The sequence below is a fragment of the Herpailurus yagouaroundi genome, unplaced genomic scaffold, assembly GCF_014898765.1.
Source record: "Herpailurus yagouaroundi ecotype Mexico unplaced genomic scaffold, PumYag 163, whole genome shotgun sequence".
Classification (NCBI taxonomy): Eukaryota; Metazoa; Chordata; class Mammalia; order Carnivora; family Felidae; genus Herpailurus; species Herpailurus yagouaroundi.
Window position 1 is genome coordinate 15,945,625 of NW_024412404.1, and position 16,391 is coordinate 15,962,015.

The 16,391-nt window shown below is 51.8% G+C and overlaps 2 protein-coding genes across 4 annotated transcripts; both read right to left on the bottom strand.

The window, feature by feature from the left end:
- Positions 1 to 1,861: 1,861 nt before the first annotated feature.
- DUSP13B (dual specificity phosphatase 13B) lies at positions 1,862 to 13,400 on the bottom strand. 3 transcript variants are annotated; one of them, XM_040485469.1, is made up of 6 exons: positions 13,199 to 13,400; positions 10,841 to 10,945; positions 9,640 to 9,734; positions 5,874 to 6,047; positions 3,044 to 3,264; positions 1,862 to 2,322 (listed from the first exon to the last, which is right to left on the bottom strand). In XM_040485469.1, exons 1-6 carry the CDS (start codon positions 13,283 to 13,285, stop codon positions 2,120 to 2,122), a joined length of 885 nt encoding a protein of 294 aa, XP_040341403.1. In that variant the 5' UTR covers positions 13,286 to 13,400; the 3' UTR covers positions 1,862 to 2,119. The 3 variants fall into 3 exon arrangements, with proteins under 3 accessions (XP_040341403.1, XP_040341402.1, XP_040341404.1); XM_040485468.1 differs by having other exon boundaries at positions 10,742 to 10,945; XM_040485470.1 differs by lacking the exons at positions 9,640 to 9,734; positions 10,841 to 10,945; positions 13,199 to 13,400 and adding an exon at positions 7,305 to 7,406.
- Positions 13,401 to 15,235: 1,835 nt separating this feature from the next.
- On the bottom strand, positions 15,236 to 16,391 carry DUSP13A (dual specificity phosphatase 13A). The gene is made up of 2 exons (XM_040485061.1): positions 16,243 to 16,391; positions 15,236 to 15,470 (listed from the first exon to the last, which is right to left on the bottom strand). Exons 1-2 carry the CDS (start codon positions 16,389 to 16,391, stop codon positions 15,236 to 15,238), a joined length of 384 nt encoding a protein of 127 aa, XP_040340995.1.

The following is a 16,391-nucleotide window of genomic DNA, read 5'->3' on the forward strand; positions in this document are numbered from 1 at the left end:
ATGTGCTGGGAAGAAGGCGTCAGGGTGCCCAAGTGGTGAGCATGCGGGCAGAGCTGGGGGAAGCAAAGGTACCCTCTGGAGGCAGGCCTGCTCCTGGGACTGGCTGGGACCCACTCCCCCTGGTGACCTCCATAGAGGAGACCTGGTGCCAGCGGTGCCAACCTATAGTTGTGGTCCACACAAGCACAGAGCTATGCCTGAGGGCAGGGTCATAACCAGGGTGTGGGAGCCATGGGAGCTTTGAGACCATGGGAAGAAGCCTGGTCAGAAACAGCCAGTTGGAAGAGAATGATAAGGCACCAGTAAATTATGATTCAGAGTGACAGGTGATGTCACAGAAGGTGGGTGGACATTTTGCTGGTTCGAAGAGGAGCACTTCTCTCAGGTTTGGAGGCCTTCCCAAAAGTAACTGCTAAACTGAGACCTCATAGAGACCCCAGTGAAAGTGGAGGAGGGTGGTACACTCAGGTGGTACAACCTGAAGCATGTTTCAAAGTGCCAGAGGTAAGAGAATGTGGTGCATTCTGGAAACTGCAAGTGGATCTACCATTTCTTAATTACACAGTGTGTATAGAAACAGAATTACAAGAGATAAGGCTAGAGATACAAGAATTTTCTCAGATAAGAAGCATCTTTATACTTTGTCAAGGTGTTTGTACTTAGGGGGGTGTAAGCAGAGTGGCGATGTGATCAGATTTCCATTTTAGTAAGATTGTGTATGGAGATTGGAGGGGCAGGGCTTGAGGCAGAGAGACCAATAGTAGGCTGCTGCAAGGATCCAGTGAGAGGTGAGGGTGGCTTGAACTTGGGTCCTCACAACAAAGATGAAGCTAAGTGAGCGGGTCCCAAAGGTATTGAGGAAGTAGAATCAATAGGCTAATTGTAGGAGGGGACATGATACCCATCACTGACTTGAGCACTGGTGGCTGTCAGAACTCTTCACGAAAATGAAGAACTAGGAAGAGTTCAGCTGGTGGGGTGAGGCTGCGGAAAAGCTCAGCTGAGTTTGAAATTCAAGTGCAGTATTCACATAGAGGTGGGCAGTGGGATACAGAGGTTTGAAGCTCAGGAGAGCAAACCGGGCTGCCTCAGAGGAGTCATCAGCCTAGAGATGTGAACTGAGGCTGGGGTGGGGGCAAAGGGACCCCCCCAGCAGAGTGAGAACTGTGAGGAAGAGAAGAGGCAGTGGCCAGAACCATGAGAAACCTTGAGGCTTAAGGGTCAGCTGGAAGAGACAAGGCTAAAATAGGAGCAGCCTGAGAGGTGGGAGGAGAGCAGCCTGTGACACTTTGCTCCAGTTGAGGAACCTGGGGCTTTTCATATTGTGCTATTAGGGCACAAAACGAAGAATCTTGGAACTAAATGTTTTGCTGCTTCATAAAACCATTCTTCACCCAGGACTCTTGGGCTGTCTCTTCCCTAGACCCTCTTCTCTCCGTTGGTGCTTGTTTTAGTCTGTCCTTTTGAAAGTACGCATAAGTGAAAAGATTCAAGAGATGTTATTTGTACACCAAGTTTTGATGATCGCTTTTTGATGGGGTGGGCATGGAGGAGGATGGTGACGGACTGAACCTTGGTCTTTATTCAGACAACCTTGCTCTTGGGTGATGATATGAGGAGGACAAGATGAGGAAAAGGCCAGCTAATTCTCAGCGCTGGTACTCCCACTCCTCCCTTTTGTACCCAAGGCAGATACTACTAATTGATCCTCATGTGCCCTCTTTCTTCACGAAAACTCAACATGGACTCAGACTCTCTCTGTAGGCTGCCAACATGCTGACTCAGAGCTGGCAAGCCTTCTGGACTCTCGTGGCCATCCTGAAAGTAAGCCACCACCCCCACAAACCACCAGAAGATCTCCTGTCTTTATTATGATGAACATTTTATTATAGAGACAGACTGAACTCTCTTTTGTATAAAGAATCTTTGGATTGGGTCAGGGAAATCCACCTGCTAAAGGTCACCACTCAATTCTCCCTGCTTCTGCCTCAGCTAAGCCCCCACTTGCTATTTATACCTCAAGGTCACTGGAAACAGCAGAGGCTGCTGTCCCCAGGGCCAGGCTGGTTGGGTTGGGCCATGCTGCCCAGAAGGTCAGGGCTTCTGGCTGCTCACCAAGTCAGAGCCGCCCCGTCTCCCGCCCCAGTCGGTTGTCCAGAACCTGGAGCTGCTGGAGGAAGCCCGAGTTGGGGCAGATATCACGGTGGGCCTGCACCGTCTGGATGGCCTCCACCAGCGTCATGTTCTCGCAGATCATGAGGAAGGCCAGGACAACTGTAGCAGAGCGGCTCAGCCCCATAGCACAGTGTACCAGCACACGGCCTGTTGGAAAGACCCAACCTAGCGTCAGCTACCTGCCCTCACAATGACCACCCACCCCAGCGGGAATTGGAGATGCTTCTGGCCATCCTTCAGCCCACCTATCACAGCACCCTGGAATACTGACAATGTTCTTACAGTCAGATGGGGCAGCTGAGGCCCAGAGAGGGAAAGGGACTGGCTTAAGGTCACGGAGCAAGTTAGTGGCCCAGCTAAGGTTAACAGCTGGGATTCCCTTCTCCAGGTCCAAGGTGCTTCTTCTGGCATCCTTTCCAACTCTGCCATCCTGTTGTAAAGGGTGGGAGACGGGACAGTATTCCTGGAGTCCCCTGGATTTGTGGTTGATTAGAGGGAGTGTCCCTTACCCCCTTAGTTCTGCCCTCTCCTCTATCCCTGCAGCCCTATGCCAAGGCCTCATCTTAGAGGGGTCTGTTTAGCCTTTGCTAGGTTGTGTACCTTCTGTCCAATGCCAGACCTCTTACTGAGGGATGGTTACCCTGAACCACATCAGACCTTAGCTATATCTGTGATTGTTGGTCCCCTGAAGGGGACACTCACTAAATGGTAGTAGCTATTTGCTCCATGGGGTGGGAGGGTTGTTGAAGATGTTTGTAACTCTGGACACCCCACCCACCAGTGCTACTGGGAAAAGTGCCCCAGATCCCACCCCCTCACCACCATCCCTACCCCCACCTCCACCCCAGTGTCTTCCCCAGCAGTTCACCTTTAGGAACACTGAGGGCAGTCCGGATGTATCGAGCAACAGGCAGAAAGTAGACACTGAGGTCGAAGAAGGGGTTGTCATCAGCCTCAATGCCATAGTACTCCAAGGGCATTCCGCGGTAAAACTTGGCACCTGTGTCCACTTGAAACTTGCCCGCAGCAACATTCACGACATGGGTGATGCCCAGCTGGGTCAGCTTGTTCTTGTCCCGGGCTGCGTACCTGCAGGGAGGGCATGGGGACGTTGAGAGGTGGGGCAGGTCTCATTGGGTCACCTCTGGCTGGGCTGGAACTTGTCCCCTTCCCTCCTCTGCCACCCCTCCTCCAAGTGTGAGACTGGAAACAGTGAACAGGCCCAGATGATCAAGACTCCGTTTCATGCAGCCCAACTTTTCTAGAGGGCGGTTTGGCCACATGCATCAGAAGCCTTAAAAATATGCATAATATATTGGGGCACCTGGGTGCCTCAGTCGGTTGGGCGGCCGACTACAGCTCAGGTCATGATCTCGCAGTCTGTGAGTTCGAGCCCTGCATCGGGCTCTGTCCTGAGCGCTCAGAGTCTGGAGCCTGCTTCCGATTCTGTGTCTCCCTCTCTCTCTGCCCCTTCCCTGCTTGCTCTCAGTCTCTCTCTCTCTCTCTCTCTCTCAAAAATAATAAACAAAAAAAATTAAAAAATATATGCATAATATCTACATCCTTTGCCTCAGCAAGTCCCCTTCTAGGAACTTGAAAAAAAACCAAAATGTGCCCACAGACATATATAAATTGGACCTAATGATATTCAAGATAGTGAAAAATTGGAAAAAATCACTATCTTGTAATAGGAGACTGAGTATAGTATATCTAAATGAAATACTATGCAACCACTAAAATGTTGTAGATTGTTGCAGGTAAACAAGGAAAGGTGTTTGTGCTATATTGAGCACCTGTGAAAAATGCAGGCTACATTGGGGCGCCTGGATGGCTCAGTCAGTTAAGCGTCTGACTCTTGGTTTCAGCTCAGGTCATGATTTCACAGTTTTGTGAGTTCTGGCCCCACATTGGGCTCTTCTCTGGCAGCTCAGAGCTTGCTTAGGATTCTCTCTCTCTCCCTGTCTCTCTGCTCTTCCCTCACTAGCACTGTCTCTGTCTTTCTCAAATAAATAAATAAACTTAAAAAGAATGCAGGATACAGAACTTTGTTTAAAAATGTTTTCAGGGGCACCTGGGTGGCGCAGTAGATTAAGCGTCCGACTTCAGCCAGGTCACGATCTCGCGGTCCGTGAGTTCGAGCCCCGCGTCAGGCTCTGGGCTGATGGCTCAGAGCCTGGAGCCTGTTTCCGATTCTGTGTCTCCCTCTCTCTCTGCCCCTCGCCCGTTCATGCTCTGTCTCTCTGTCCCCAAAAAAATAAATAAACGTTGAAAAAAAAAATGTTTTCAAAGGATGTGTGGTTCCATTCAAAAAGTTTTTAAAAAAAAATCTTTCTACATAAAGTAGATTACAAAATGGGACTAGAAAGAGGTATCATTTCTGTAAAAAAAAAAAATGTGACAAAGCGTTTATGTCTGTATATTTTTATTTTTAATGTTTATTTATTTTTGAGAGAGAGAGAGAGACAGAGCACAAGCGGAGGAGGGGCAGAGAGAGAGGGAGACACAGAATCTGAAGCAGGCTCCAGGCTCTGAGCGCTCAGCACAGAGCCCGATGCGGGGCTTGAAATCACAGACTGCGAGATCATGACCTGAGCAAGTAGGATGCTTAACCGACTGAGCCACCTACATGCCCCGTGTGTGTGTATTTTTAAAAAGTCAACAAGGATTTTATAACTGGTTATCTGGTGCGGGGAAAGCATATTTGCCATATTATTTATAAGATATTGAACCATATTTTCTAAATATTAAGGAAAATGTCTGAAATCCACGTATATTCATCCATATATTCCAAATTTTAGGAAAACTTTTGGGGAAATGACTCACAATTCTACTTTCTTTATACATATACACCCTATAGAAACTTGGTGTGTGTATTCCCAGGAACCATGTACTAGACTGTTCCTAGGATCACTGTTCATAATAGCCAAAAAGTGAAAACAACTCAAATGCCCACGTACAATAGAATGGATAAACTATGGGATAGTCATACAAACAAATAGTATGCAGCAATGCAGAATGTCTGAGCTTCAGCTGCATATAATGCAAGTGAATTTTACAACACTGAGCAAAGGATGCCAGGCACAAAGGATCCACAGTAGGATTCCATTCATATGACTTTAAAAGACAAACAAAACTAACTACATTGTCAGGTATATAGGTGTTAAAACCATAAAGAAAAGCAAGGAAATAATTATTTCAATACTTAGTAGTTATCTACAAGGAAAGGGATTATGATGAGTGGGACTTCTAGGGCATAAGTAATGTCCTATTTCTTGTCCTGGATGGCGAAACGGTTCATATGTGCTCTATACACTTTTCTTTTTTTCTTTTTCTTTTCCTTCCCTCTCTTTTTTTTTTTTTTTTAATTTTAGAGGGGGAGAGAGAGAGTGCATGTGTGTGAGTGGGGGAGGGGGCAGAAGGAGAGAGAGAGCAGAGCCAGATATAGGGCTCAATCCCAAGACTCTGGGATCGTGATCTGAGCTGAAATCAAGAGTTGGACACTCAACTGAATGAGCCCCTCTATGCACTTTTCTTATGTGTATTCTGTTTCCACAGCTAAAATTAATAGTAATACAGAAGAAAAGGAACATGTGGAAAGAAATGGTGGGAGGCAAAAAGGGTGCCACCTCTGCTCCTGGAGGACTCTGGGAGAGGCTCTCCTTCTGTCCCCTCTACCTCCCACCGTGGGTAGTACTTACGCATCTCCTAGGAAGAGGTTGGGCCAGACCTCATCGATGTGGCTCAGCATGGCAGCCCGACGGACCCACAGCAAGCGCTGTAGGGAGGCCAGTGTGGGTGGCTGGTAGGGGGACACCCGGACTGCCCCATGGATCTTGGGCCTCCGGAGGTCCTGCTTCTGCAGCGAGTTCATTCTGAAACACAGTGGACACTGTGGTGGTTGGGGGCAGGATCCCTACCTGTGGGTCAAGCTGATGGAAAGGCCCAGGCATGGTGCAGTGCCCAGGTGCCACTGGGATGCTGCAAAAAGGGCCTCAGTTATTTTGGATGAGGTTATTAACCAGCTCAGGTGGGGCTGAGGCCTAGACCCTTTCCCCAGGGAACAAGGGAATCAATCCCTTGTCACCCCTGTGAAGCTGAGAAGCTCTCTCCTGCACTTTCCAGAGGTCCCTGATGGTGGAAGCTTTGGCCAAGGGGCCCTCAGAGTTCCCTGTTTGTAACAACTAGTCAGTGAAGACCCTGTCCCTTAAGTCACAGGTACTTGGGACTTTATAGGGATGAGGACTTCAGATGACTGTGGCTCTCAGAGGGCACCTACGAAGGCCCCCACAACCTGGCAGCTCATCTCAAGCTCCCTCCTCTGCTACTTCCCCAGGTCCCCATTCCCTCCCAGTTTCAGGTGCTTTAAGGGCAGAGCCCATCTCAGGACTAAGGGGGCCTGGGCCATGAACTGACATTTGTTGGTATTTCTGTGCTAAGTAAACTGATGCTCTTATAGGCCTGAGGCCTCACTTGGGTTAGTTCCCTATTTTACATAGGAGGAAGCTGAAGGTCAGAGAGAATTTTTAAGTGATGCCCAAAGCCATATGGGTGATAAGTAGCAAGGCTGCGTTTTCCATCCAGTTGTGTTCCTTCAGTTCTGTCTCTAAGCCTTCCACTTGCCATCGTTGGGGACTCCAGAGAATGGTCACTACTAATCCGTCTGTCTCTACATGAGAGCCTAGTGTTGGGGTCACACATCTGCCTATAGGCCCTGGGATTTTCCTCCTTACCCCCATGACTCAGGCCAGTGCTGAAGATCAGGCCTCACCCAGGGAGGGTGAGTTGTGTCAGGAGTCATCTGGCTGAGGGTATCCGGGACCCTGCAGAGCTGGGTTATCTGTGGCACCAGAACCTGGGTCTGGTGCTGTGCTGGGAAGGAGTGCCTATCTTGGCTAATTGTCCCTGGCCCCCTCAACCAGTAACTAGGGAAGGTACAAACTGGGAAGAACATCTTTTCTCTTTGGTAGGCAGTTCCAGGACCAGGAAGAGAAATGGGCACCCAGGAGGCCACTGGCTTGGCCAAGCTCACCCAGCGGGTAGCCGGCGGGCAGGGTGGAAGTGAAGACCCAGCTTTCCCCTTCATCCCCCACTGTGACCTCTCAGGGCAGGCTGAATGGCCTGCCACCTACCTAGGGCATGGTCTGGGGCCAGGAATGGGGGAGTGGGTACAGGGACAGGACTCAGCACATGAGCGGAACTGGGCTGGGGCAGGTTCCGCCCAGAACACAAATGCTGTGAAGCGGCTAGAATTCCAGGTCCTTCCCTTGGAGCCTGTGGGGGTGGGGTCTGAGAGCAGACCTAGGCTGCTGTAGCCTGAAGCACAGTCCTTTCAAACCCTCTCTGCTTGGCATCTCTTTGGGATGAAAGGCTTTTGGCCCTGAGCTTCCCATGTCCAATGGAAGCTACCTGAAGTGGTGGAAAGAGAACTTTGGAGGGAGGGAGGACAGCATGGCCATAACTCATTTGGTGGCCTCCAGTAAGTCTTTGCTCCTGTCTGGCCGATGGCCTGTCTAATGTTTAAGATCCTGGCCTTGCCTGACTTTAGGATTCCCTGGGGGTGTGACCTGAGAATGAGAGCAGTGGCTGGGTTTGCAGTAGCTACAGGGTAGGGGTTGGCATAGTGTGTTGGGGTGGAGAAAGCCCCAGGCCCCAGGGTTGTCCAACAGCCACACTGGTCTGCCGCCAGCAGCTGGAGCTGCAGGAGATGGAGCTCTGGGAAGCCTGGCAGACCCACGCTGGCCTCTGAGCTTGGCGTGGGGTACTTCCGCCACCCTGTGGCCATTGGGTGCATCGCAGTCCAGCTGTGCCAGGGAGTAGGCAGCCAGGCTCTGGCTGACACAGAGCTGGTCCCAAGGGGGCTCCTGGGAAGAGGAGGAACCAGCAGAGGGATCAGGAATTGGGGGCTGTTAGGCCACAGCCCATGTTTCAATCTCCTAGGGGCCTTAGACCCAAGTCTGAAGAATGGGGGCCTTTTCCTTGGACTTTGGGGTACTCCTTGTCTGGTCCCACCTAGGTTCTCATACCTGATACTCACAGATGTACCCCACATTTGTCCACTCTGTCCTACTGGGGGTCCAGCCCCCTGCACAAGAACTCATCCTTCAAGCTCCAGGCACATCCAAGGAAGGGAAGTCAGTGGCTACAGCAGCTCCTCTGGTTTCTGCTGCCCCCGGACCTGGACTGACTCCTCCTCCCACATCTCCTTGGCCACCACAGAGTGAAGCACGCGCCCAACATTTAGTAGGGACAGGTCAGGCCTGGCTCTTCTCCTCATTCACTCTGGCCCTCATTCTGCCTCCTTCTTGTGTCTTCTCCCTAAGCTGAATACCTGCCTCTGTGGGCAGTGGTTTCTCTGCTCTTGTGCTGCCGCTGTTGACAAGTTTAGGTATTTGTTTTCTGTCTTTGTGTGTGTCCCTCCTCCTGTCTATGCTGCTCTCCCCAGCCTCTCGTAGGAGCTCATGCTCCTCCACAGCCCCTGACACACCACTCTGCCTGCTGGCAGGCCAAGGCACAGGCCTCCTCGGGGCGGGGGGCAGCTCTTGCCATCCACCTCCTCAGCTGAAGCTCCAGACGTCCCCCTGGCCTTCCCTCCTCCCCAGGCTCTCTGCTTCCCCCTCCTCCTCCCCAAGCAGACCAGATGGGACTGTGGCCACAGGAGAGTTGAGGCCAGAGATCTCAGGGCAAGACGAGTGAGGAGTCTGGTAAAGGAAGCCTCAGGGAGGGTGGCAGGCGGGCAGCCAACATGAGCTGCCAGTGGGGCTCTGCACTCAGCACGCAGGCCCTTGGAGGAGGACAGATCTGGGCAGTTCTCAGGTCAGGTGTTTGTATGGTCTTCTTCGAGCCGGTTTTTTCATGGGGCTGCTATGAGAATTTCATGAAATACTAAATGTAAGGCACCTCCCACAGGGTCTGCCTTATGGTAGATGCCTTCAGAATGGTGCATCTTACTATTATTATCATTACTACTATTATTACTCTTACCCTTTCAAGCCTCAGCCATATCCTGGGTAGAGGGTAACCTCCCCCAGGACAGTGAGGCTTAGTCTCTGTTTCTTTGTGTCTCTTAAGGTTTTTTTTCTCTGTCCAGCAATAATTGTTATTATATTCACCACCTACTAAGGATAGACTGTGTACCAGACAGAGCTAAATGCTTACATTTTCTCATTGGATCATCACGGTACCCTTATAAAGCAGATAACGTTATCATCCCCATTTTACAGATGAGGAAACTGAGGCTCAGAGAGATTAAGTGATGTGTTCAAGGTCACGCGGCCAGTAAGCATGGGATCCAGGATTTGAGCCCACATCTTTCTGACTATTCTGCTCTTGGCTGTGCCTGTATCTCTAGCCCACTCTGTCCTCCAATCTAACCCAGTCCCTCCACAACACACATAGACACAGGTGCCCTGACCCTCATGACTCAGCATGCTCTGTGGCCCCCCTGAAATAGGGACACTCACCCACCTGTGGGGATATCTGGCCCAGGCTGTGGTCTTCTCTGACGGCCACTTTGTGCTGCCGGCTTCCAGCTGCCTGTCTCCGCACACTTGATGCTGTTTCTATTTTTTGATTTGAGTTTAATTATAAAGCATGATGTGCTGCTCCCCTCTTCTGGCCTCCCCCTGACACTCCCAACTCACCCACTGGGTCCCTGGCACGGTCAGTGCCAAGCCCAGCCAGGCATCTGGCCTTGCTGGGAGTGGAGGCAGCTCGCAGGGGTCTGCTATGGTGTGTATGCATATGTGGAGCAGGGAGAAAGAAGATCCAATAATCCATTTTGAAAGCTCCCTTGGCCTTCGAGGGTGGTATGAAGGATGGGAAGAAGGTTAGAGCTAGAAGGATCTTCCATGGAGGAGGACAGAAAAGAGACTAGCCAAAACCAGACACAAACTGGCAGTGATGTCAACATCAGAACCCAGGTCCAGGGGTGCTTAGTTGGGAGCTGAGGATTATAGGACTGGCCCAGGATTAAGATCTAGAAGACCCAGGCTGAGGGAAGTGTGGGTACACTTAACAAAGCTGTAAGTGGGGTTCAGAGCAGGCCTTTAGACCTGCGCTGGCCTGCCATCAGAGGCTGTGTGTCCAGAAGCCACTCTGCCCTCTGCCAGGCTCCTCTTTCCTCCAGAAAGTATTCCTAACCCAGATCTCACTGTCCCTTGAGGTCAGCAAGATGGTGTTTTAGGTCCTTCCAAGGCCACTGTGCTCAGTTAAGGACCTTGGATTTAGGCCTGTTAAGAATCCTTCCTGCTCTCCAGATACCCTTCTCATATAGACTTCAGGACTCCTCCACACAACACTCCCAGATGACAGACACACACAGAGACATATGCACACCTGCGGCCACACCTACAGGGTGACTCTGAAGTCTGAACTCCAGGTAGCTAGGGCTCAGCCCCTGCTGGGGTCCCCTGAGCCCTGGGGAGAGCTGGTGGAGGCAGCTATGGCTAAGGGCAATCATGAACACTTAGAGTCCCCTCCCGCTCTCCTCCCATCCTCCTACCCCAGGAAACTTGGAGCCCCTGCCTAAGGAGCCTCAGGATTGGCTGAGAAGGCAGACCATTCCCACCTGCAGGGACTGAAGACAGTGGCTGGCAGGGAGTGCAGGCAGCAGGAGGAAGCAGATGGAGTAGCAGGCTCTAGGGCGGACTCCAAACTGGGTTCTTACCATCTTCTTGGAATCCACCTGGGCCAGAGCCTCCAGCAGCACCAACAGGACCAGTGCCAGGGCAGCAAAGTGGCACAGCCCTGCGGCAGGGAGTAATGACCAGCTCTGGGGAAGAGATGAGCTCCATGTTATAGGCAGGCAACCCAAGTCCCAGAATGGCTGGGACTTGTCAGGGCAGAGGCAGGAACTGCCATCTAAACCTGCCTCTGCCTTGAGTCCTCTATGTAAGGTCAAGTGGGTACAGGTGCTGGGAGAAATAAGGCAGGTCTGGGGCCTAGGTCTGGGGCCTAGGGCTCATGGAGAGAAATGACCTTTCCCCAAGGCCCCCTCATCTTTCGGAGTCCCTAGGTCTGCTGTGTATGGCCATATAGGCTGCACACTGCACAACTCCTGGGGACTCCAGTAGCACAGGCTGTCTGGTGGGTGGCACCTCAAGGAAGTGTGCAGTGCTGCAGCCCAACTGATTTCCCCCAAGCTGCCTGATGGAGAGATACTGAAGTTGGAGGTCAGGGCATTTAAGGGTTCCAAGCCAAGGAAGTGGGGCAGTTGGGCATAATCAGAGATCTGCTTTCCACCAGTTTCCTGAAACCTGTTTAGAGGAGAGAGCAGGATGGGAACATGCCATTCTTGTCTCCCTCTTGGCTCCGCATACCCACAGAGCTCCGCACAGTGGTTTCCCACCCAGCTCAGCCCTAGGCCTAATCCCAACCACGGCTATAACCCTAATTTTCTTCCATTACACTCACCCCCAAACTCTAAACCTATCTCTCCATCCTGCTCTGATCCCCATCCCCAAGATGCTCATCCTTCTGAAAGTATCAGGAAGGGGTCAGTGTTGCTACATGGCTCCCTGGCAGTGGTTCCAGTTACCAATTCAGAAACAAGAACAGCTTTTAGTGGGGGGCAGGGCAGAGGGAAATTCAGTCCACATCCTGGGAAGCTCTTGGTAGGAAAAAGCTACCACTTTTCCAACTCCCAAGAGAGCCCAGGCCCATCACCCACCCCTAGCTGGCAACCCCTCTGAGCCAGTGGGCACTGAGGCACAGAGCCCAAGTCAGGGTTGAGGAGAGATGATGGGTAGGAGGCTTAGCTCCCTGGCTGATGGCCCTCAAGGGGGATGTGAATGTGAGGCAGGTGGGCTACTGGGGACAGACAAAACAGACCCAGCCTCAGCATGGTGAGAGAAGGGCAGGTGACACCGCAGCTCCCTCACAATGCTGGTACCAGCACAGCCACTCCACCACAGGAAGAGACGTCCCTGTGGCCTCCCAGCTGAGCTGGAGGAAAACAGGGCTGATGCCAAAGAAACTGAAGTAGCACCTCGGTGACCGTTTGTGGGCCAGGAGCCTGAGAAGCAGTGTTGCTGTTGGGAGCAGCCAACTCCTTCTACTAGGCAGCTGGGGATACAGGAGGCCCCCATCAGGAGTGGGGAGACCTGGGGGAGGAAGTGTTGAGGATCTGTTCCTCTTCTGGAACTTAAGGACCATCTGCTAATGCTCTGAATGCACTGCACATGGGGCCGCAGGACGGAGGGTAAACGGAAGTAGAAAGGAGCTGGATAGACCTTTAATGTCCTACAGGGGTCCTCAGAACCTGAGAGGGAATGAAGTTAGGGAGGCTGCTTCTGTTGATCTCTGAGATCAGACTGATTGGGGGAGGACAGGTAGGGAGTGGGGTACTGGGTCTGAGGCAAGGAATGGAATGGCATGATGGCAGGAGAACTTTATATCAAGCTGGGCTCAGGTAAGGAGGCCATGGCTGGTGGCAGGAGTACCTGTACTCCTTCTCCATTGTGAGAAGGGTGAGGCAGGGCTGATGTGAAAATTAGCTTAGCCTGGAGTGACAGCTGTAGCCCCACTTTCCCCCCAGAGCTGGAGCTGGGGTCTGGACCTGGGAAGGAGGTATGCAGAGGTGTGGGAATGTCCAGACAGCCCACAGGTGTCAGGACTGGCGGTGTTGCTGCCTTAGTGGGGTTCAGGTGAGCCCCCACTGGCTTTTGGCCAAGGAAGCAGGGCAGCCCACATCAGAACCAGGTAAGAAGGCCTCACCTCTTCCATTATATGCTTTCCACCTCTTTCCTTCCTAACATTTCCATCCTCTCAGGGGTCTGAAGAACATGAGTAGGCTGCAGGAGAAAGGCTCCTTCTGGAAGGTTGCCTTAGCCAGGCCCCTTCAACCCTCCCTCTGGCTACACATAGCCCTGACAACCCACTTCTGAACTGGTCCCATTCCATGTCCCCCGCCAACCCTCACGGGCCTTCCCTTTCCTGGTTCCCCATCCAGCCCTGACCTGACCTCTCACTTCTTAACTGCACCCAGTCTTGCCCCTCACCTCCTCATTCCCTGCCCAGCCCTCACCTGGCCCCTCAGCTCCGGCCTGCACCCCGCAGCTGCTGGTCCAGCTGGCAGAGCTGGTGGAGGAAGCCTCGGTTGGGAAAGACCCATCGGTGTTGCCTCACGGTGATCACTGCCTCGCGCAGGGACAGCTGCTGGTGTAGCATGAGGTAGGCCAGCACCAGTGTGGCAGAGCGGCTCACCCCTACCACACAGTGCACCAGGACCTTGGCTGAGGAAGACATCCCGGTGAAAGACCCTTTCCCACCAGCTGGCCCACCCAAGGGCAGGGGTAGGGACCCAAGTTCCTTTCCCCGCTCTGCCTTGGGTGTACTATGTAACCTTGGGCAAACCATTCAGCCCTTAGGGTTCCCAGTTTCCTGATCAGTCAAATGGGTATATCAACACCCTTTGCCTCCCCTTGGGATAGGGTCCAAACTCCTTAACACACGGCTTACAAGACCCTCCGTGAGCTGACCCCTGCTAACCTTACAGCTTCATCTCAGGCTGTCTCACCCCAACCTTCAGATCTAAGAACACTGGGTAACTTTCAGTTCCTTAAAGCTCTTATGGTCTCTGGCCTCCAGCCCTAGAACATGCTATTCCAACTACCTATAGCTTCTCTAGCTCATGGTCTGACTAATGTTTAGTACTCATCTGTCAGGTTTCAGCTAAGACATGATTTCCTTGTACAGGCTTTCCTGACCACTCATGGTATCACTTGAATCACAGAGCAGCTCATCCTTTTTGCATGTGGCCCAGTGAATACTGCTGTAGAGGGAAGTCTCCTCACCTCCTGGTCCTCTGGACTGAGCACCCTTGCCCTGTCCCTGGTCTCCCACGTCTCTTCACATTTACCCATTCAAAGGAATAGTACCCACAATACTCCACATTCTGACCATCTTTCCACAAAACATATAATGGCAAGTTCCATTAGAGCAGGGATCCTGCCTCGTCTAAGTGTGGATTTAGTACCTAGCTCAGTGCCTGGCACAGAAAAAATAATAAATAGCTGGTAAATGAATGCTTGTAAAACGAATGTCAAAGTGCTCTGGATGTTAAAGAGTGCTGTGAGCCATAGTCTTGTGTCTCCTGTCACATAGATGAGAAACTGAAGTCCAGAGAGGGACACTGGCTTGCCCAGGGTCAGGTAAGAAGGGGCATGGCCCTTACCCAGGATGAACACAGAGTGCGGGCTCCAGCTTCCCCAGCCTCCTTTGTTCTACCCTGGGTATTAGAAGTTTGTTGGTTTTTTAGGGGCATATGGGTGGCTTAGTCAGTTAAGTGTCCGACTTCAGCTCAGGTCATGATCTCACAGTTTGTGGATTTGAACTCCGCATTGGGCTCTGTGCTGACAGCTCAGAGCCTGGAGCCTGCCTTGGGTTCTGTGTCTCCCTCTCTCTATGCCCCTCCCCCACTCATGCTCTGTCTCTGTCTCTCATAAATGAATAAACGTTAAAAAAAAATTTTTTTTAAAGTTTGCTTTCTTTTCCATTTGAAAATACTTTAGAAACCAGACATCTAGTTACTAAATGGCAATTTCTCAAAGCTGAATGATGCAGAGAAAGAACTGTTCTGCTATTTGTGAAACTTGGCTTTCAGTCCCAGGACTGCTCCTAACTCGTGACATGACCTTGTATTCTAGGCCTCAGTTTCCCTGTCTATGAAGCAATGAAGTTGGATAAATTGTAGTAGCACTGAGCAGAGGATTTTTAAAAACCCGAAGGCTTTTGAAAAACTAGAAATAGGGGCACTTGGGTGGCGCAGTCGGTTAAGCGTCCGACTTCAGCCAGGTCACGATCTCGCGGTCCGTGAGTTCGAGCCCCGCATCAGGCTCTGGGCTGATGGCTCAGAGCCTGGAGCCTGTTTCCGATTCTGTGTCTCCCTCTCTCTCTGCTCCTCCCCCGTTCATGCTCTGTCTCTCTCTGTCCCAAAAATAAATAAACGTTGAAAAAAAATAAAAAAAAAAAGAATAGAAAAACTAGAAATGGGAGGGCACCGATATTTGAGGGGAAACTTGATATCTCGCCCCCCAATGACTGAGCAGGTCGGAATATGAGTTCAGACCCAACTCCTACCCCCGGGTGTGCTGAGGGCACGGTGGATGAAGTCAGCTGCTGAGGAGAAGTAGGCACTGATGTCGAAATTGGGGAGGTCGTGGGCTGGCACGCCCAGGTAGCTCACACTGCTGCCGTAGAAGTCAGGGCTGCCCTGACAGTAGAGTCCGCCGTGGGCTGCATTCAGCACATGGGTGATGCCCAGCTTCCATAGCTCAAAGCGGTTATTTGCCGTGGCCCTAGGAAGGGGAGGAATGGGGCTGGTTGCTGGCTAAGCCATGGGGTCCAGAAGAGAGGTTTGGTCTGGCCCCCTGCTTCAGAGAGACAGAGCCATCAATATCCAAAGGGAGCCAAGAAGGAACCCAGTAAACTTGAGCCCCGCCCTCAGAGCTTTCTGGTGGAAGGGTTGTTGGTGGTATAGGGAGTTATCTTCAGACCCTCTTTGCTACCTGAGGTGATCTGCTCCTGCCTTAGCCAAGACAGGAAGGAAAGAATTGCTTCAGTTCTGGAATCCAGCTGCCCCTCCTTTCCTGCCCCATGCCCTCCCACGGACATCTGGCCTCTTGTGGCCACCACCTCGTACCTGTTTCTAATTTGCAAATGTTTAATGACACCTTCCCTGATTCACCTTCCTCACCCACTCTGTGTCCAGAGGAGGCTGGACTCAGGAAGGGGAGCTCTCTGTCCATCCCATGTCATACCAGAAAGCACCATTCCCCAGGTCTCTATCCCTGAGACTCGCCAATTGTCCAGGATATATCAGAAGATTTCAGAATCCTCTGGGAGCGCCGATCATCCGGGCAGGCAAAAGCTTTCCTCCCCCTGGTGGTCACATCTGATCACTGCACTCACCCCAGCACACAGGAGTCCTAGAGTCAGTCCCTGGCCTGAGATGTGCAGAACAGAACTATTTCTCCTTGTGCCACCCAACCCCTCATCTCTGATAAAGAGCCCAAGAACTGTCTCTCCTTGTCCCCTTCCCCACACCCTTTCCGACGAGCTATCACTCACGCATCTCCTATGTAAAGGTTGGGCCAAACTTCGTCCACGTGGCTGCAAGAAACTTTCCCTGCCCTCAGGAGCTCCTCCAGTTCCAGAACGCTGGGGCAAGGCGTGGCTTCCGCATCTCCCCTCAGCACTGGGACTGAGGCTTCAGCCAT

Bases quoted from the DNA above. Each gene is read 5' to 3' on its own strand.
- DUSP13B (XM_040485468.1), bottom strand. From the start codon at position 13,285: ATGGGTCTTTCCCAACCGAGGCTTCCTCCACCAGCTCTGCCAGCTGGA. The intron at 9,735-10,741 runs GTGGGAATGGTC...ATCAAAAAATAG, and splicing joins ACTGTCTTCAGTCCCTGCAG to AAACAGCATCAAGTGTGCGG. The intron at 6,048-9,639 runs GTGGGTGAGTGT...ACTGTGTTTCAG, and splicing joins TGGGCCAGATATCCCCACAG to AATGAACTCGCTGCAGAAGC.
- DUSP13A (XM_040485061.1), bottom strand. From the start codon at position 16,391: ATGGCTGAAGCCTCAGTCCCAGTGCTGAGGGGAGATGCGGAAGCCACG. The intron at 15,471-16,242 runs GTGAGTGATAGC...TCCCCTTCCTAG, and splicing joins AACCTTTACATAGGAGATGC to GGCCACGGCAAATAACCGCT.